The sequence below is a fragment of the Trachemys scripta genome, chromosome 7 (genome assembly GCF_013100865.1).
Source record: "Trachemys scripta elegans isolate TJP31775 chromosome 7, CAS_Tse_1.0, whole genome shotgun sequence".
Lineage (NCBI taxonomy): Eukaryota > Metazoa > Chordata > Testudines > Emydidae > Trachemys > Trachemys scripta.
Window position 1 is genome coordinate 111,552,453 of NC_048304.1, and position 21,587 is coordinate 111,574,039.

Here is a 21,587-nt window from a genome sequence, read left to right on the forward strand (position 1 = left end):
TTCTTTGGAATGGTTGTTTGGCCCTAGAAACAGCAAAAATATAGTGTGTACTAAGAAATAAAAAAGAAAAAAATTCCACACATTTACTATGCAATTTCTTTGTATAAAAGAAAATATAATCTTGCTAGAATTTGTTTTATAAGGAGATCAGATCTTTAAAAGTGGGTTTGTTTTCCCTCTTAAAAAAATAAGTTGTATAGACAGATAGGACTTTATACTGTTTGTATTTTACTGTAGTATGTAAATGACTTGCAATAACTTTTGATGTTTCATAATAAATGCCCAAGTTTTCATAATGTAAGAAACTGGTGGGAGATGTCAGAATGTATGAAGGCTGCCTTTGATCAGATAGTAAACTAAATTCTACCAGGCAGTTACTTAATCTCTGACAAAAAGCAACATCAAAAAATTGATTTAACTTAGCAGCTATTGTTTGTAAAGTAACCTTAATTACAGTTTCTATGTGCTTGTAAATGTACTACCCCAAATCATGTAATTTATTGTTGGTAAAAGCATCGTTAGAATTAAGAAATATAATGTGAATTATTTTATTTAAAGGATTTAAAGGTAATAAAAGAAATCCTTGATGTTGTGATGTCTCTTTGGAATACCAAATATCCTAAATGTCAGTTGCAGGATTCTAAGGTGGTGTTCATTTAATGCAAGATATAATTAAAAGGAAAAGGCACTATCTTTATACCCCTTAGTTTTTGAATGAAACTATTTGAAAAATTTTAATGTTCCTGATAATTGTTAAGATATTTGAAGTAATTTATATTAGATTCTGCAATAATAGGCCTCCACCAAGTTACATTTTTTTCTTCCCTTGGATGTAGTGTTTAGCAATTAAGTTTGTATATCTTCTACTCTGGTGCCAACACCTGTCTCTGAAAGCAGTGTTTAAACAGGCGCAGTAGCCAGTTGAAAGGGCAGCCTGAGCTCTTTAAGGCCTAATTAAGAACTGAAAGGGAGATGAAGCATGTAGGACAAAAGATGTGAAAGCAGCTGAGATGATATTCCCAGAGCAAAATTCCTCATTAGAACAATAGGGAGATGATCAGAGAATGCCTAGCCTTTATGTTATCTCTGTAACTCTCCTTCAGTTGCTGTGGATGTCAGTTTGTACCCCAATAAATTTGGTTACCAGGACAACCCTTCTTTAAATATTTTGCTAAAATGTAAATTGTATAAGATAATTATGTCATAGTAAATCTTTAGTAGCAATCTTTTTGAAAGGTAAAAATTAGATTATTCCTTAATCCTTTAACATGCTGTGTTGCCTAAATATTCAAATGAAAAATTAAAACCAAAATGTGGGTGATCCCCATACTATTGGCATTGTCCTTTCCTTAAGTATTAAAAACAGACTGATATATAGTTGAATCTTTATTTTTCTTTAGCTGGAATTTTCTTGTATATCTGCTTGGTATTCCTGTGAAAAAAGAATGCAAGAAAACTTCTTAAAACATACATATTACACAGAACATTCTGTGAAACAATATTTAATAGTTAAAAGCATCAATGCATACTGGATCTAGGTGTTTTCCAAATATAAAATTGAGTGAACTCTTTATTTTTAGACATGGAAGCTTTAGTAATATTTTTTTCTGATATGTATGAAGTATTAGTACTGTAAACAGAAACATTGCCTTCCTCAGGGTGGAAGAAAATGTGCAAGATACATGAATGACCAAGAATTGGAAATGCTTTCTATTCTGTACATATTATTGGAAATGTGGTACTAAATGATTTGTAAGTTTCACCAATTTAGGTATTTTTATGAAGTGGAAGAAATTATCTGCTATGATGATTTTTTAGTGTTATAAATTGACGAAAGCAAATTAACTGTTAGTGACTAAATACTGAGGTTTAGCTGAAATTAAATCTTACAGAATCAGTCAGAAATCCTAAAACGTTTAATAGTGCCAAGAGTTACTAACAGAAAACAATTGATGGAGAGAGGTTGGTTAACTTGTAGCATTCCAACTGATTTGCAATACACCATCACTTTTAATTAGCCTTACTTGAAAACTTTGGCCACCTGCATATTTTAATGATGAGATGGATGCCAAAGTATAAATATTGAGCTGTGTTGAAATGAAAAGGAGTGAAGCAGGCTACTTCTGTATATATCTACCACTCAGTGTGCTTGCTGATTGTGCCAGATTTATCATTTTTAATGAGAAGATTCAAATGTAAACAAAAATTATCTCCTAAGCAAGAATTACTTCACCTTATATTCAACTGAAAGGTTCAGGATTTGAGAGGTTAGATTATTTTACTTAATCAAATGTTTTATATCTTTAAATGTCCCAGTCTCTGAACTAGATTAAACTAATTATTATACACGTCTAACAGTGCTATTATTTTCATAAATCCACTCTTGCTAATTATCCTTTTCTTAATTATATGTTCTCTTCCCCCCAGTAGAAAATAAGGCATTCAGGGTTATAGTTTCCTGGATTATACATTGCTTTTATTATGGGAATTAAATTTACCCATCTCTCTTAATACTTGTACACATAGTGAATCATCAAAAAGCATTGCTGAAAGTTGTTGTTTCTCTTACATGCGGCACAGAATTCTAAATTAAGTAGTGTTTTTTTTCAACTTCTGGTAGTTCTCCTTTCTATATAAGTGCTCTTGTGCAATTACGACAGCCTCTTGTTCAGCTTTTTAACTTCATCCAAAATATAAAATAAGAAGTTCTAATATACAATAAGCAGATATTGAGGCCAGGACTTGGAGAGCCACTGAAGGCCAAGAATGGAACATTAGAGGCAGATGAGTCCTGATGTCATTAAAAAGCTAGATACATTCTTTGCTGTAGTCATCTCAAAAGATGAACAATAAAAGAAAGAGAACTCAAAATAGTGGTGGTAAGGTTTGAGTAGTCAAGGGCTGTCTTGCTTCTTCCCCTTCTTGGTGGGTCAATGACTTTATGGGCATTATATTACTATGGGGAGAAGCTTATTTCTGGATGTGAGGTGTACCCTGCTTGAGAACAGTATCATAAGTGACTTTCTGTTTCATAACCTCTCAACTAATTCACAATATTGGATTGTCTCCCATATGTCTACTAAAATGTTGTAATGTTTTTCATTTATAGGATGGAAATCCTTTTGATGCCACTGCAGGGTACCGTAATCTTACATATGAAGAGGTCTTGCAGGAGCTGGTGAAACATAAAGAGCAACTTAAGAAGAAAGACACCCATATCCGTGAACTTGAGGACTACATTGACAATCTTCTTGTACGAGTAATGGAGGAAACTCCTAGTATTCTCAGAGTGCCATATGAACCTTCTCGAAGAGCTGGCAAATTTTCCAAAAGCTAAGGCAATAACACTTCATGGTTCTTTTTGTTGAATGTGTTAATGGAAGGACATTGAACTACACATTTTGATTTCCTACTTTTGTTCTATTGTCCACTCCTTTCCCCTTCTGAGAGATTCAGGATTTTGTCCTCCAAATACTAGCAGGGACTGTCAAAACTAGTAGTCTGCTATGTTTATTAAAGAACTTTGCAAAAACAAATAGGAGATATAGTAGATGAATTTCTCACATTCCTTTCTGGAAATTACATTTAGCTATATTTTACTTGCAGGACTGTAAATAATACACTTTGAAAATGTCCATTCAGTTGTTTTACGTGATAATTTACTCCTAGCCCTGTTGCGGTTTGATACCATATGTCTACTTTTACTACTTATTGATACTCTATTATGCAAAATCACTCTTTTTGGTATTACAGCATGTCATCACGGGTGTCATGCTAAAGTCTGTATGGTACGTTTTGCTGGATGTGAATATGGATTGTTGCAATGTGATATTTCAATATAGTTAATTCTCAGCATTTATTAGAGAGAAACAATGGAAACAAAGAGGAAATGTCATATCCTGTACAGTACACTTTGTTAAGAATGTTTTAAAATGTCATGTCAGTTCAACAATGGCATGTATTTCAATCAGTTATTTTCACACTTAAATTCTGGATTTTGTGTACAATGAACATTGAACTTTGAAATCAGTAAGTTATAAGCTAATTACGATACAGGGTTTTTGGTGTAAAGTTATTGCATGCCTTTTTATACATTAAAATAGTGTAAACAAAATGCTAATAGAGTCAGAAGTAGGACTGAAGAAAGTGTTGGATAAAGAGTTTAATACTTTTTTCACTCAAATCCTACAGCAGTAAAAAAAAAAAAAGTTCAGAAGGAGGAATAGGAAGACTGACTTAAAGAGAGATGATTCTGAAGAATTAAAGTGACTCAATCTCAAGTTGGGTTTTTCACGTGATGCATCTTTCCTTTGATTTCCAAGGTTGCTAGGAAAAGGGTGTATTGCTTAGGCATGCCTGGAGTATTTCTCACAAAGACTTAAAACTAAAAAGAGGAGGTCTGTATTCCTTTTCAGTCATTTTAAAGGTCTGCTTTTACTAAGGCTGATGGAAGAGGTATTTGAATAAGCATGCATCTAATCATTTATATTTGCGTATAATGTGTACAAAAGTGTGTACTGTTTCACACATCAGCTAAATACAGTAATCAACTTCTAATGGGAAACAATGGTGTAAGAAAAAAATCTTTACGAATAGCCACTAAATTATTTTATTTTAATTGCCCTGTAAATCTTAAGTGGATTTGTCTGTTACTGTGAAATTCTGAGGTGTATCAGAACCTATGCAGGAGAATATAATAGCATTGGATTTAAGAAGTTAAAATTCTTGGTTTGGGAAGAAAATTTTGTGTGCAGGATGGCAGGATTTTTGTTTTTTGCTTTCTCCATTTGTTCTTGTAAAGTGCTTAGTTTTCTTATACTCTCATATGGTGGGCTTTTCTGAGGAGGAAAAAAGCCTAAAATTAACTTCTAATTTTTTTTGTTGTTATGAAGAATGAGACTTTTTTTTTTCATGTTTAAGACTTCAAAAATGAATAAATCCATCTTGAATTGTTCTGATTCTAGACACTATGAGATAAACCATTGGTATCACAGAGAGCTCTTGACAATGTAACTATATTACAACAGCATTGCATTGTACTCAGAAGAAAATTATTTCTTTGTACAGTGTAAATAACTTTTCACTTCTTGACTTTATTTCTTGTTTTACTTTGAATTCTCCAAAATGACATGGGGCGGGACCTGGGATGGGGAAAAGGATTGATTTATTGATTGTGCCAGAGCGTAAAGTATGAAAGTCCTGACCCTGTGTTGGGATTCATTAGCATAAACCATTGTGCTTGGGCGGAGCCACAGTGACTACAGTGGGACCCCTCCTGGTTGTAATGTTCTGCGTTAGCAGATCATGTTTCAGGATTAAGGCCTGATTCACTAAGTAGTTGCTATTAAGACCACCTGAGGATTCATCAGGTATTGTATTGTACCTCATAAACTAATATGAATGTTCTTTTGTCTACTTAAGTCTAAATGACTCAGTTTATTGTAATATATTCAAAGTGCCAAAGCATATTAAGTTACAGTTCATTTATTGCTGAGTTAGTTTTTGCACTTGAAGGAGATTTTAATTTAGAAATTATACAAGGTTGTATGTCAATTATTCAGTATTCCCACAAAGATTCTCAAACATTTTAGAGTAGTTTGGCTAAAGCTAATGACTTTTATATATACTGGGAAATGTGCCATTGAATTTGAAGCTGAACTCCACATTAATTTCAAAAATCACTGATGCTATGTGATCCGAAGTTTGTAAGGTTTCTTCTCTCATCACTGTCTTATACATATCAATGGGAGTTTCACAAGCAAACCAGTAGGAAAATATTCCCCAATGAGTTTAAACTTCTGCAAGCCAATCTATAGTTATTAAAATGAAACATTACTGTATTTAGAACCTTTGAAATCACTTCTATTAGAATGTTAATGTGGAATATCAAAATGCATAATTGGCTAAAAGTAGATCATTTGACATTTGCGTAGCAGAGATGATAAGCAGATTAAAGGTAGCAAAAAGATCAATTTTAGTGCATTAGTGAAGAAATTCAGTGAAGTTTTTAATGTGCTATCTAGTTCTTTATCTGATCTGTAACTGAATAAAAGCGCCATTTGTTTCTCCTAGTTTATCACAAAAAGGGAGAAAAAGACAAATTTAGCTTAGAAAAAGGTAGTTACTAAAATATGAAGAATGAAGCATGTACAACTATAAAAATATTTGTACGGTGTTCGTGTAATTTAAGGTACAAGTTACTTTTGGTTCAATTTTGGAAAGAGATTAAATTCACATGCTTTTCTGTTTTAAATAGGTTTTTTTAAAATTATTCACATTTTCTGTGAATTTTTACAGGTTATTTTTCAAGGACATCTCACCGTAAAAATATTTTATGGACCATGCAAAATTTTCAAATCAAAACACTTCATACAAAATATTCCATACATGTATAAGACACAAGGAAATTTCTGTTGATTTTACTCTTAAGGATAAAAACTATAAAAGCATCTTCTAACAGTTTTTCAATCTGTAATACCTTACCGCACACAATCCATCTTTCAGTACTCTAAAATCTAAAGATGAAAACACTGGCAATCCACACACTTTTATTGATCTTTTCTCTGAAAAATTAACATGAAGCTTCATCAGTATATGTACTGTACTTTGAAATATTCCTTTGAAACAGCTCTGGTACTAGCAATGTATTTAACTACTTTCTTGAATGAATATCAAGGCCATATTTTAGAGTTGTAAATAACCAATGAACTTCTTGCCATTCAATAAGACTGTTTAATATTGATGTATTACTTTTTGCTGCTGTGTGTATGTATGTTGAGCTTGGTTTTGCCACCTACCAATGAGTGTAGCATTATCCATAGATTACACATGACTCCATCTATTGCTGTTGTCTGTAAATCAAGACTAGTTGTAATTTTCCAACTATGAAAATGATGCCTTGTATTTGAAAGGGTTCTACAAATGGGGACCCAAACAGAACTGAGCTCATTCGTAACCAGCTTACATTATTTTGCTGTAAGGATGCGCTTTCTTTAACTAGGTGCATCTTAAATGAAACAGAACTGCTGTCTTAATATTTTTACTGTTGCACTGGAGTTTTATTTACACCTATAGCTTTAAAAAAAGTTGTCCTACACCAAGTTTTTAAACTAAACTCATGCTTTGTTGCTGTTTGTGTTTCCATAACTATGGTAGGTTATGGTAGAGGTGTCAGTTGTGTGTTTTAAAATGGTTAAAGTTAAAGCCTCTTGATTCACTTGCTGTCTTTTGAGGTAAATGGTGAAGGGTTATAGCACTGCTATGTTCCTGATATTAGATTTAAGGCTTTGTCAGCATTTCCATTCTAAACCCCTGTTTTCAGGGATTTTATAAATTCTAAATCTAGGTACAGTCACTGGAAGTGTTTTTAATATGCAATAGGTGGCACTTTAATCTGTTTATGAAGGGTTGGGAGACTTATTTCTGTTGAGAGGCAGAGACGGCATTTATTTTATCTTTCATAATTTGTATGTTGAAAAATCCACTATATTTGCTGTTAAGTGTATTACAAATGATACATTCACTCGTCTTGGAAGCTTCCAGGTGGCTTGTATTATGTTAGGTACAATAAAATGCTGAAGATCCAAGTTATAGAGGAGGACTGTAAAAGATGAGAGCATTACTTAAAAGTAAAGGGTTGATTTGTCTCGTGCAATGAATGGTAAGCTTGTATACATTTTTAAAGTTACAGATTCACAACTATATGCACCCGTGACAACTGTATACTTATGATATTGCATGAAACATTTTTCTTATATGCACTAGTTGTTGATCTCTCTTTGGTTGATTAAAATATGTAATCTTAATATTTGAATTTATTTTCATTCAGTATTGCATGTGCAACACTAATAAAACACAGTGCACTACAGCAAATGTCGTGTAGTTTAATGTCTAATATGTGTTCAAAACATGCAAGATTTCAGCGTTCTAATCAAGTGTGTATTTCAGGACATAATGGCCATGCTTTTGAGAATTACAAGGAGTGTATTTTCTCAAGGACAGTTGGAAATGTATTTCATAGCTGCTTGGAAACTTCCTCTTAGATACCCTCTGGAGAACATAATTGTTGAAAGAGACCTATCTTGTTCCATTGTGTGTGTGTGTCCTTTAATATAGAGGCAACAGTCACCAAGCCTCATCCCCTTCTTCTGACTACACACGCAAAAACATCACATATAGTAATGAGGGCTTTGATACTGATGTCTTGGGTGGCACTTAACATGCTGACAATCATCAATGAAAGATGATAGGAGATATATAATCCACATCACTTTCCATGGCTGACAGTTTCAAAACAGAATCCAACCAGAGAGAGATTAGAACTAGGACCGTCCAAAGAAGTCCTATTTTCCACAGTCCCATCAACAAGGATAATGTTTTCACCTGTTTTTATCAATATAAAGGATCTCATTCAGTGGCAGGTGTAGCCTTCTGATTCAATGGGTACACCAGGCCTCAGCACAGGGCCTGCTTTACTCTGCACAGCCACTCCAGGGCCAGTCCCAGTTACACAAGGCAGTGAGAGGAACCCCACCCGGTATGTGTTGCGGAAAGCAGTTCTGCTCAACATCCAAATCCAGCTGCTCAGAGTGGGGAAAGGCCCTGTCCTTAGCCCAGCATCCTGGCCCTGTGTACCTGCTTCCTGGACATATGGGGGCATCTCCCGACCCCCACCTCCCAAATTCCCTCTGGCAGATTTTACCTTTCAGGTATCCAAAGCAGCATATGACTCTGATAACATCTCACAGTGATGTGGGTGGGAGCAGAACCACCATGACACAGGGCTTGGGCTTCCTGATTTCTGGGGGTGCAATTGAACCCGTGAATCCACACTAAATCCACCTCAGTCTAATTCCTGTTCTGCCCCTCGTCTTCCTTGGGGCAACCTGAGGGTGGAGTTTAACCCAGGACAACAGTAATTTCTCCTGATGTTGGAAGGAGTTGAGAGCAACACTCCTCAAGGTGGAGAATTTATTCCTATACACGCACAGCTGTTTGGATTTTGACTCTCTTGCACTGGGTGGACCTGTCCCTTGAATAGGTCCGTTCCTACATGTTGCCTTCTGGAGCTTATGCCACCAGAAAGTTACTGATTTTTAGTTCTCAATATGGCCTTGAGAATGAAGTTCACAAATGCTGCTGTGTGTTTTGAGGCATCCATGCCAAGTGGTGGTCGTGGGAAAATTTTAGTCAATTTACGGTAGATTTCCCCCACACACTTTTTGGCAACTTTCCCTTGGCCCTAGCTACTTGCCCTCCTCTCGAGCTTTGCAACTCTCCTCACTTAATAGGGGGCTAAAAGGTCTGTCCTTTCCAGCTGAAGAAAATAAAAATGGTCTTTTAAAGCACTGCACTGCAGATATGTGTTCAATCCCCAGCTATGCCACGGATGTTCTAGACCTTAATTTCTCTAAACCTGTAAAATGAAGATATTTCCCCACATCCCAGGACTGTTGTGAAGATAAAAGCAGTGTTTGTTAGGTGCTCAAAAACTGTGGTTATAGGGGCAATATAAATTCTTAGATATAGTCCTGGATAGATTCCATAGTTTTCAGATTCTCTATATTAGATTTGATTGTAATCTTTTTATTCCCCCTCCCCCATACACACAAGTCCTCGATGAAAGTTGAATTACAGATTTTTTTTAAAAAACATAAATTGAGAGGGCTACTAAAATCCTTAGATATAATCTACAAGGGACAGAAAGGGTGCAGTACCTCTCCAACTATGTAAACCAAAATTGGTTGAGTGTGGTGTCCATCAGAACAAAGCTCAAGATCTCATTTCTGTATTTTAATAACAGACCAAACAGCACACTCTTTTTATTTAAGTATTGTTGCTAGATTGGTCTGCAGCTTATTTGGGACACGTTGCCCTTTTCTGTAACGTTGGGTGCTTCAGTAAAACTATAAATAATGACAAAAAACAAAGCCTATCATTGGCTCTGCACTAGTACATTAAATGGACTTATTCTGTAATGAGCATCGTTTTATGAGAGGTAAGAGTAAGAATAACTATGAAGGAAATCTGCCTAGTCCTGGTGCCCATACAGTGCGGTCAGCTTAAAATGGTGCTGTTCCTCCAAGGCAGGCTCTTACGGTGTTACCATGCAAAATACAATACAGGTTGAAAAGTGTGGGGCTTCGGGACATTGTGTCTGCAATAGTTATATAAAGGTCAGGATGCAGATTCAGCATGGGCTGGTTGGCATCTGGAATTGGCAATATTTATATAGTGTTTTTGTACAGCATTTAGACCTACTCAAAGTGCCTTTTATAAAACTATTGGCTTATACTCAGAAGCGCAATCTGTGGCTATGTTCTGATGTGCTTTTAGTTTAAAAATAAGCATTTTTAAAAGGTATTGATTACACTCATGCTTCTATCCCGAACATTTTAAAATGGAACCAGTTAAGAGAGAGAGAACTGTTTCCCATGATTGTCTTCTCTTTTCACCATGCATCTCATCTTTGAGCTAATGAAGTATTGAATATAACGAAGCAAATTGATGAGGGGAGAAGAATTGTGTTTAGGCTATACATTGGGATGTATGATCCAAATACCACTAATATCCCATTGAACCAATTGCTAGACACGTGCCAGATTCTTTCTTTAAATGACCTGAATGTGGCATCCTTGATTAGCAGGATCAGCATCTCACTGAAAACGGGAGAAATGAAATAACGCAGCAGAAGCAGCTAACACTGGGAAGTTTAGCAGATGGATTAGTTACTAGGGTGTTACCTATAAGGCAGATGTCAGGCAGAAGTGAAGAGCTTCAACCAGCTGTCACCTCCATTTCCCAGGTCCCTTGGACACTTTTTTAATCTTTAGGGATTAAACTAACCAGTTTCTCTGGGAAGTTAGACAGTGCCCCAAGAGATCTGGTGTTGGATTCAGTACGTGGTAGACCAGATTGCCTCTATTGTTGCCCTATATAGGTGTCTATCACAAGGTGTCAATGACTCTCTAACAAGGAAAATGCGGAAATGTGTCACGTCACCTCCTTCTGTAAATGATTCATGCAGGGCCTGCTTAGGTGATGAGGGCTTCCTTCTCAGATATCTGCTGCTTACATTAAGAATTCCTTGAAAATTGACTCCCCAGGACACCTTTAGAGGCTACATCAAAGTGTCTAGTTTTAAAATTAATGAATATTAAGTCATTTGTAAAGGACTCTTATAATGGCATAAGCAAGATGTCTTCTTATTGGACCAGTTATGTCAATAGACTGATTCCAGAACACAGTCAGAAACCACATGATAAAAACCTATTTTAATAACAGCTGTTGACTGATCAGTTATCAGTATGTTCTATTGTCCCTTTATAATAAAGTTTATAATTATGAAGGATTGCGCATTTAACTAACTTGCGAATAGTGAACAATTATATCGCTTAAATATACTGATCTTTTTATAATCATAGTTTACTTAATAAATATTTTAATGAACGTGAACCTGATCTGCCCAAGTAGGGTTTTTTTTATATTTGTTTTAAACCTGAATTATGGACACAATGACTCCATTTGTATAGGCCGTGAGTAATCACAATCATTCTGAAATAGTTTTATACATGATTCCATTTTAGATTTAGAAATGTCATTTAATCTTTTTAATAGCTTTCACATTCCCTTATAAAAATATACTACAATATTCTGTAGTAATGGTCCAAAACACCACAACTTACAATACTTTAATAATTACTGTAATGTTTGGCTTTGTTGTAGAATTGTTTGGGCTTTTTAAAATATGTGTTTGCAGCAATGTACATATGCTTTATATATAGAAAGAATAACATTAGAAAGAAGAAATTGGTATCTGGGCAAATTCTGGTATAACTTTTATTTTGCATGTATAAATTAAAAAGTATCTTTTAAAAAAATAAACTTATTCCTATATGTTTCTGTTAATCTTTGTGTTAAACTAATGTAGCTAAACTTCTGTGTAAAGTCTCACGGACTAGTTCATCAAATAGGCTTGCCTCAAATTCACTGACCTGTTTTTTGAATATAGAGAAATAAAAAGAATCTGATTACAACAGGTGCTAAATGTTGCTTTTAAAGGATCAAGAAAAAAGGTGGGTGACACATTTTATGAGACATGGTTTAATCTTCTTGTTTCTTGAAGGACATATTGAGTGTGGATAAGAGGGGCTAATGTATTTCCAGGATTGTGCGTTTACAATTAGTTGTAGGATTACTACTTGTCTTCTGTTAGATTTATATAAGCCTTTTAAAACATGAACTTATTTTTTTTAAAGAATAGATTATGATTGGCTAAACCAATCACATGACAGTTGCGGTTTGGGACTCCTTTTCAAGTGACCTCATCACAACTCAACATAAAATCCACTGAAATGTGCACTTTAAATTGAGAGGCCAAATGAAGGAAACCAGCAACAAGAGTGAGGAAGAAGTGAAATAAGTCCTAATAAAAATAAACAACTGATGTTGTTTGATCTGAAGGGGAATTCAGTTGGTAAATATCGCTGAGTATTTTCACTGGTATTTTCATTTTAACTGTAAAGAATAATCACTTTAGTATAGAAACACAGAGCCAAAACTGTCCTAGTGCATAAGATTTGTTGGGTTCCTTAGAAAGTGGGCTTCAAATCAAGTTATATTGTATTTAATCATTGTTTCAGTTTAATTGATTTCAAACAGTTAAAGAGCACTGATGGAGTTGAGCCATGTTAGAATTGTGTTTGCAAATTGTGTTTTAGTTGCTCTGTAGTGCCTGTCTCTTTCTTGAACAATGTTTAAAAGCTGATTCCAACACACACCATTCCCATGCATATTGGTGGGCTAAACCTGCTTAGGAAAAAATTTAGTTGTAGCCATTTTTAAAGGCTATTCTTTTCTCGATTCCTGATCTCTTTTGGAAGGGAGCCTAAGTTTGATGTAACAATTAAAGTGTGACTCAAAGTGACTGGTAAAACTGGAAGTGGAACAGGAACAAGGTAATTTTTTCCATAGAGAAGGTCAGATTTGAGAGGCCAACTCAAATGCAGCAGTAGCAGCAGAACCAATGAGAAACATAGTTCAACTAAAAGCTGAGTTGAGTTGTTGAATCATGAAAGTTTAAAATACACCAGCGTGCATTGCAGGGAAAAGGAAGTGATTGAACAGGTGAATTGCTGAGTGCATATCAGTCAACATGACCATGCTCTCCTTTGTCTTGCAGCTTAAAAAGAGATCAGTGTTCTTGCTACATCTGATTAATTGACAGTGAGTTAGCTAAATGGCATTTAAAAACTATTGCATCTTCCAATAAGATGAAGTGTACCATCAGTTTGTCTGAAAAAAATTATCTATCTAGCTTTTAATAAGCCAATGCCAGGGTAGACTTTGCCAAATACACCTCTACCCCGATATAACATTAATTCGATTATAACGCGGTAAAGCAGTGGGGGCAGGGCTGTGCACTCCGGTGGATCAAAGCATGTTCGATATAATGCGGTTTCACCTATAACGCGGTAAGATTTTTTTTTGGCTCCCGAGGACAGCGTTATAGCAGGGTAGAGATGTACAGTCTTTTTTCCATCTTACTTAAGGCTAAGGTAGTGTCTGGTTTAAATTCATTAATTTCACCCTATTTGCTTGGAAAAGTAGGGATCACATCTTTCCTCTCTGTGCGTAACTGGTCAGTACTAAACTACTATTTGTTACCTCATTATTATACTTCTAATAAAAATGGTGTAGCCGGGCAAAGGTAACTGTTGTTGACAGTGAAGGATGCAGTGCTCTGCTGTAGAGAGAGAGAAGTGTGTGTGTGTATTCTATGGAGATGAAGAAGAGAAACAGTACTTAAACGATGCATACTGTTGAGCTGAACTCAGCTCTGGAATCTACCTGACAGTGAGACCATTTCTACAGAAAAGTCCCAAAAATCCAACCGTAGCTCCCCTCACAAAGGTGTATCTCCCTGTCATTACCATTTTAGTCAGACATTTGAAGGTGTACAAAAAGTAGTACATAAATGGGAGAAAACCCTCTTGGAAATATTATTCTTTAGAGGGAGGAAGTTGGAGGGTCAGGAGAAAGAAGAAAATTTTAATTTTGGAAGGGAAGGGACACATTTTGGATAGTCACTTTACAAAAAGAAATTTTGTTTGGGTGCTACTAGACAGCGTATAAAATTAGTTCTGACAAAATGTTTCATATAGAATAGGAAAGGGAAAAAAGTGGCTTGATGTTTCCCAATAACACAGATTAGATACTTCCAGAGCTGGAGCTTGGAACAGCTATATTTGTAGAAAAGACATACAAGTCACTAAAACAACAAATCTGACTTGGTACAGTAAATTTCCTACTTGGAGAGTACGCAAGGTACTGTGATCTGTAATTGCCTAAAAAGAAATAATACGAATTAAAACAAAAAAATGAAAGACTTAGTCGGAGACCAAGAAATGGGCAATCATGCATATTGGTTGGAGCAGGAGACATGTCTAGCGGTTGGAGCAGGATTTGGTAGGGATTGGAGCTGAGGGTCGGAGCTGAAGTCAAAGGCCAGCTGAAGACAAGGTAGGAATAGGAGTTGCGGGTCAGAATGGGGCTACCTGAAGTGAGGCAAGGCAGAGGTAGGGCTGGAACAAGGTAGGAGCGGGACAGGAGCAAAGCTGGGAACAATCAGGTACAGGGGCTATCACAGCTGAGGGTGAACGCTTTGAGCAGGCAGTGAATTGCTGCTGGGCTTAAGAGCATGCCTGTTAGCTTCTTCGCCCAATCAGGCAAGACTTTCCTTCAGGCAGGCTAGCTGATGAAGCCCAGCTGTGCTCATTAGGCTGTCAGGAGACTGAGCAGGCGCAGCTCCAGGACCTTATTACTGACAGACATGGATGAAATACTTGCCCCTGAGATCTTTCAGGGAACAAATTGCATGTACATACCAGTATAAGCTACATTAGGACATCCATAGTCTTAGTTGATTTCCTCCTTGATTCTGGACAAAGAAAGTTGTGAGATTTAATCTGACAAATGCTGGCACCTAATATTTAATTAAAAAAACACAATGCAGATCAGGAATGATGCTGTTCTTCAGGTGAGATATTAAAATGGTGGATCCCTTTCTGTGCTGGAAATTGTTTCGCAAAATGATGATGATTTTGTGACCATAACAATTGTTGACATAATTTCCTTCCCTTAGTTAATACCAGAACAGAATAGTTGCCACTCTCATTAATACATTAACACTGCCAAGTTCAAGTATCCAAAACTCCATTTATCAAACTACAGTTTTTGTCTTAAATCTTTAAAAAGGACATAGCCTTATGTGGAAAATAAAAACATGCTAAGGAATAGGATTATATTTTATCAGAAAGAATCCCAGGGTTTCATCACTCTTTTTGATTGCTGGCGCAGGACTAGTGCTTAGAAAGTTTACTTGTTCCAAAAATATTTGACAAAGCTTTTCTATTTAAGTCTTGCAGATTATGAGATTTCAGATCTTAAAAGCACATCATGCTGAAAATTATCTTGCTTTTCTATTCCACTTAATGCAAATACGGTATGTTTTTAGTAGCTAATGTCTCTCAAACTTTTGGATATTTAATTAATTAAACTATTGGGAAAACAAAACACCCAGCTTTTCACAGGCATAAAGCATACATATCTAGTCTTAGTGTTTCTCAAAATGATGCTTACACATAGTCCATGAGTTTTGTCTACTGCCTTTTGGAGAAAACCTGCCCAATGGCTGCCAACATTATGTATATTTCTAGCCATTGCTCTTAGATGACTTTTCATGAGCAGCAAACTCAGACTCCTTTAAAATTTCAGGAAGTCATACTGTAGTTTATTTGGCATTGGTCCTTCACCAAATATAAAGTTGTGGATCTCCCATAAGTATAATCTTTCAAACGTAGGCCAGATCTTCATGTCCCTGCAACTTGTGTAGTGATTTATACTAGCTCAAAGTGGGTGTAAAATGCTGAAGCAGAATAATCATTATATCCACTTAGAACTGATTTAAATGACTACATACGGTGTAGGGTTTTGTCTGATGTGATTGCAGAGTCATTGGCCATTAGCTTTGAAAATTCATGGCGATCAGGGGAGGTCCCAGACGATTGGAAAAAAGCAAATATAGTGCCCATATTTTTTAAAAAAGGGAAGAAGGAGAACCCAGGGAACTACAGACTGGTCAGCCTTACTTCAGTCCCCGGCAAAATCATGGAGCAGGTCTTCAAGGAATCCATTTTGAAGCACGCGGAGGAGAGGAAGGTGATCAAGAACAGTCAACATGGATTCACCAAGGGCAAGTCATGCCTAACCAACCTGATTGCCTTCTATAATGAGATAAGTGGCTTTGTGGATATGGTGAAAGCGGTGGGTGATATATATCTTGACTTTAGCAAAACTTTTGATTCGGTCTCCCACAGTATTCTTGCAAGCAAGTTAAAAAAAAATTATGGATTGAATGAATGGACTATAAGGTGGATAGAAAGTTGGCTAGATTATCGGGCTCCACGGGTAGTGATCAACGGCTCGATGTCTAGTTAGCAGCTGGTATCAAGCGGCATACCCAGGGGTCAGTCCTGGGGCCAGTTTTGTTCAACATCTTTATCAATGAGATAATGGGGAGATGAAGATATGCTGGAGGGTAGGGATAGGGTCCAGAGTGACCTAGACAAATTGGAGGATTGGGCCAAAAGAAATCTGATGAGGTTCAACAAGGATAAGTGCAGAGTCCTGCACTTAGGAAGGAAGAATCCCATGCACCGCTACAGACTGGGCACTCTGGCTAAGCAGCAAGTCTGCAGAAAAGGACCTGGGGATTACAGTGGATGAGAAGCTGGATATGAGTCAGCAGTGTGGCCTCATTGCCAAGAAGGCCAATGGCATAGTGGGCTGTATTAGTAGGAGCATTGCCAGCAGATCGAGGGAAATGATTATTCTCCTCTATTTGGCACTGGTGAGGCCACACCTGGAGTACTGTGTCCCACTACAGGAGGGATGTGGACAAATTGGAGAGAGTCCAGCGGAGGGCAACAAAAATGATTAGGGGGCTGAGGCACATGACTTACGAGGAGAAGCTGAGGGAACTGGGGTTATTTAGTCTGCAGAAGAGAAGAGTGAGGGGGGATTTGATAGCAGCCTTCAACTACCTGAAGGGGGTTCCAAAGAGGATTGAGCTAGGCTGTTATCAGTGGTGGCAGATGACAGAACAAGAAGCAATGGTCTCAAGTTGCAGTGGGGAAGGTTTAGGTTGGATATTAGGAAACACTATTTCACTAGGATGGTGGTGAAGCACTGGAATGGGTTACCTAGGGAGGTGGTGGAATTTCCACCCTTAGAGGTTTTTAAGGCCTGGCTTGACAAAGCCGTGTCTGGGATGATCTAGTTGGTGTTGATCCTGCTTTGAGCAGGGGATTGGATCAGATGACCTCCTGAGGTCTCTTCCAACCCTTATATTCTATGATTCTAGGTGTAGGGCAACATAGAAGCTGACCCCACATGTCTACAAAGCAGTAATTAACCCATGGATCAATTTTAAAATGTTTGCCTGTAGCCGAGGATTCTGAAATGCAAGCTATTTGCCCGCCGTGCTAACTTCCCTTTGGGTGCCATTGAACAGATCCAGAACACAACTGTGAGAGACAGGAGCCAGGGGACAAAGTGACTTCCATCCTAGGTGAAAAGGCATAATTGTAACTTTTGTCTACTTAGTCATCCTCTATATATTTCTAATCTTATCACTAATACTGATTTTGATTACACTTTTCCTATTTGTAGAATCTTACAACTTCCCTACTGAAAAGTGACCATTAGGGCTGAAATTTCTCAGGTTGTCCTCAATCTAAAAATACATTTATGCGGAAGTTGGAAGAAGATCTGCACAGTTTTAGTTGATATTTCTGAACAATAACTTTTTTCCAGCTGCTAAAATAATTTTTCACATGCTCTTTTTGGTGCTCCTAAAATTTAGATTGGGATTCAAATTATCATGGAACATGTGTTCTGGTAAGCTGGAAAAAATCACTTAAGAATATTAATACATTAAATAAAATAATATATTGCCCATCCACTTTGTTTTCCTTAATTGCACACCGAATGCATTTTCCAGATATATTTGCACCCTCCCAAGCATGTATCTTAATAACTTCACCCTTAAATTCCATATAGTATTAGTTAACCACTGTTTGTGCCAGGTTCATCTTAACTCTCGCACTTTTACAAATATCTCTGCCATTTAAAATGCTATCAGGAGTACAAGATGTTTGGTGAAATGGAGGAGAGGGCTCAGCAAAGTAGCTTTTCAAAAAACAAAACCACATCAGAATCCACAGTTAGAATCCACCTGATTATAGCAATTCAAGGTAGGTCAGATTTTTGTGAAACCTAGACAGTGGACCAAATCCTGTATTCAGTTACATCCTCCTTAGCTTCTGTGGGTTTGCATGGGTATAAATGACAGAACAATAAGATTTTTCAGCTTCTTCAGACAAGTAATTCTGACACATACCAGTTTTATGCTAATATGTTTTTATGCCCATCCTGTCAAACAGAAAATTCTGTTGTGCAAGAAACAATATAGTAAATGCAAAATTTCTCTGAAGGTAATTGACTTACCAGGTGGCTTTTGCAGCATCTTGGCACAACATAGTGTTTTGTTAGAATGCCTGGGTAAAACCTATAGGCAACACCTCTGGATCTAGAGATAATCAGTCAGAGAGAGACTAAAGCATAAGAGACTTAACTTATTCAATTCTTGGAGTCTAAAACAAACAGGATCACAACTGTTTCAAGTATTTTTCCAAGATCTAACTCCTATACCTTCAGATAAATGGAACTAGTAAGACAATCTGCAGTAGTGTGAGATGGTGGCTTCCAACAGTGCTACAATATGAGGTCAAATTCAGTTTATTTGGTTGACTTTTGTGTAAGATTGGATGACTAATTTGCCAAAAACTAATTTTACTTCAATTTTCTGGGTAAAGGGAAAAAAGTCATTTACTTTTTTATGAAAGACCCTACTTCTTCGCCAAAAATACTGTGCAGATATACTGTAACCTAACAATTCTTTGTGGCTTGGAAAGCATCATCACACATTAGTTATATTGTTTCTTAATTTAAATATGCATCTTAGGAGCACAATTTCACAAATGTGATTGTATTTGTCTTAAAGCATTCTAAATATGGGAAACCGATGGATTAGGTTCAATAAAAAACAGCAGCAACGTCCTGAATGTGTTTAAACAAGTTCTCCCACTGATAAACAAGAAACTACTGGGTATCATTTTCAACCACACATACAAAAAAAAAGTCATCAGCTCTGCAGAAGAATTCATACAATGCTCAGGGCAAGTTACAGCTGGATCCTCTTAAAGAGCTCAATCTTTTCTACTAAACGACTCATAAAACCATTACATCGATGAAGCTTTTCCGCAAATTCATTCAATTAAAAGGGATTTTCACCATTTTAGCAACTATTACGTTACTGTACACAAATTCTTGTAACTTCAGGGGGGGAAAACAAAACAAAGTAGCTTGGTTTGTAATCATTTGCTCCCTCGAGCAACTCCCATTTTTAGCCTGGAAATTGTTTGAGTTTCAAAACTGACAGGTTCACTGATCCATAATAATTATTCAGGATGTTTTTTTTTTAAAATGACACTATACTGGACGCTGTTCAGGCATCTGATATAGGAATCTTGTTCCATCCATTTTTATAAGCAGCTGTGCATTTTGGGATTTGCTATGACATTTATAATAAATAAGAATAACTTACATGAACAATAAGACACAAGATCTGTAATAAATCAAATAAATGATTCCAAGATCATTCCACCAGAATATTTTTAAAAGTTGCTTTTGTCAAGGCAACTATGCTATGTTAATCTTGAAGTTATACATTAAAGTATGTTTGTAAATGTTGCTGTTCAGTTCCTGAACCAGTGTTTACTCACTTCTGAACCAATCCTGGACCCTTAACTAGTCCTGACTAAATAGGTCTTGGGCATCCTGCTGGCATTTGATACTGTTGATCACCAAATACACCTGTTCTACCTCCTAGAGGCTGCAAGAATGAATGGAGTCCTGGCTCCAGTTCTTCCTCTCAGACCAACCAAACAGGGTCATTATGGATAACTGCTCCTTATTCTCCAGAGCCCTCACTTGCACCATCCACAAGGCTTGATCCTCTCCTACCAATTATTCAATATCTACATGAAGCCATTAGGAGAGCTGGTGAGACAATATGGCCTGAAGTGGCCGCTGTGTGCAGATGACCCCCAGCTTTTATATACAGCTCCTTTATGTTAGACATCAACAGCACTATCTACCAGGTCTTTCAGGGTTGGAGCTAATGCCCACTAAAATCAATGAGTATTCCATTGGTTTCAGTGGGTGATGGATCAGATTCTCCGTCACATCAAGCCGAAATCAGCTCCTGGATAAGGAGCAACTGGCTGAAAAGAAACCCATGCAGAACAAAGTGATGCTGGAAGGAAAAAGGGAGCACTTACAAGAACTTGCTTTCTTCTTCGAGTGCTTGCTCATATCGATTCCAATTAGGTGTGCGTGCACCGCGTGCACAATCGTCAGAGAATTTTCTACCCTAGAAACACCTGGTGGGTCGGCTGGGGAGCCCCCTGGAGTGGCGCTTTCATGGCACTGGATATATATACCCCAGCTGACCCAGCGCCCCCTCAGTTCCTTCTTACCGCCTGTGATGGTCGTTGGAACTGTGGAGCATGGCATAGCTGTCCTCCACTCTCCCTAGCTTTCCTCGTTAGTTATTGTTGTAGATAGTTTAGTTTAGTAGTTTAATAGCGGTTACAGAGTAGTTATAAGTAGTTAGCGGGCGTAAGGGGGTTTTCATCTCCCCCTTTCCTCCCAGCGTGCAGCTGGGCTCATGCCCAAGGCTCCTGGCTTTAAATCGTGTGCAACCTGCGCTAAGCCTATGCCAATGGGAGACTCCCATGACTCTTGTCTAAAGTGTCTAGGGGAGTCTCACCAGACTGATAAGTGCAGGATCTGCAAGGCTTTTCGGCCCAGGACCAAAAAGGAGCGGGACTTTCATCTTAAACAGCTCCTTATGGAGGCGGCACTTAGCCCAGACGCTCCTTCGGCACGCCAAGCTCCGGCACCGAACGCCTCGGTGCGCAGCGCCCTGGCGGCGGCCTCGGGTACTGCACCGCAAGGAGACGCGGATAAGACCCCACGGCACCATCCTCCATCAGCATCGTGTCCACTTCAAGCCCCTCGGCGCCGTTCCCTGTCTCTGGGTCACAAGAGACCCCATAAAACACAGAAGACTGCCAAGCAACAGCAGGCAGCGGCGCCCCCCACACTGACTGCGGAGTCATATCCGGCATCGGAACGTCTGAGGTTACAGGCGCCGTCGTCGACACCGTTGACTCCGGCAACGGTAGCAGGGCTGTTGAGTCTGGTGCGGACTGGCTCCCCGCCCCGTTCCGTGGTTGAGACGTGTCTCCCATCCACGCCGGAGACGTTTGTGATGGCGAGAGACCTCATTGCCTTTACGGAACATGCATCTACAGGTAGAGGAGATAGTGGAAGTGGAGGACCCGGTGGTGAGCATCCTCTCAGCTGATGCCCCATCCCGGGTGGCGTTGCCCATCATCTGC

General features: G+C 37.7%; 1 protein-coding gene across 1 annotated transcript in view; it reads left to right on the forward strand.

The window, feature by feature from the left end:
- The window catches only part of RAB11FIP2 (RAB11 family interacting protein 2), a 47,327-nt gene extending 39,460 nt beyond the window's left edge, over positions 1 to 7,867 (forward strand). Inside the window, exon 5 of the mRNA XM_034776031.1 lies at positions 3,110 to 7,867. Coding sequence (XP_034631922.1) covers positions 3,110 to 3,337 — 228 coding nt within the window. The 3' untranslated portion in view covers positions 3,338 to 7,867. The remainder of the gene's footprint in view (positions 1 to 3,109) is intronic.
- The last annotated feature ends 13,720 nt before the right edge of the window (positions 7,868 to 21,587 follow it).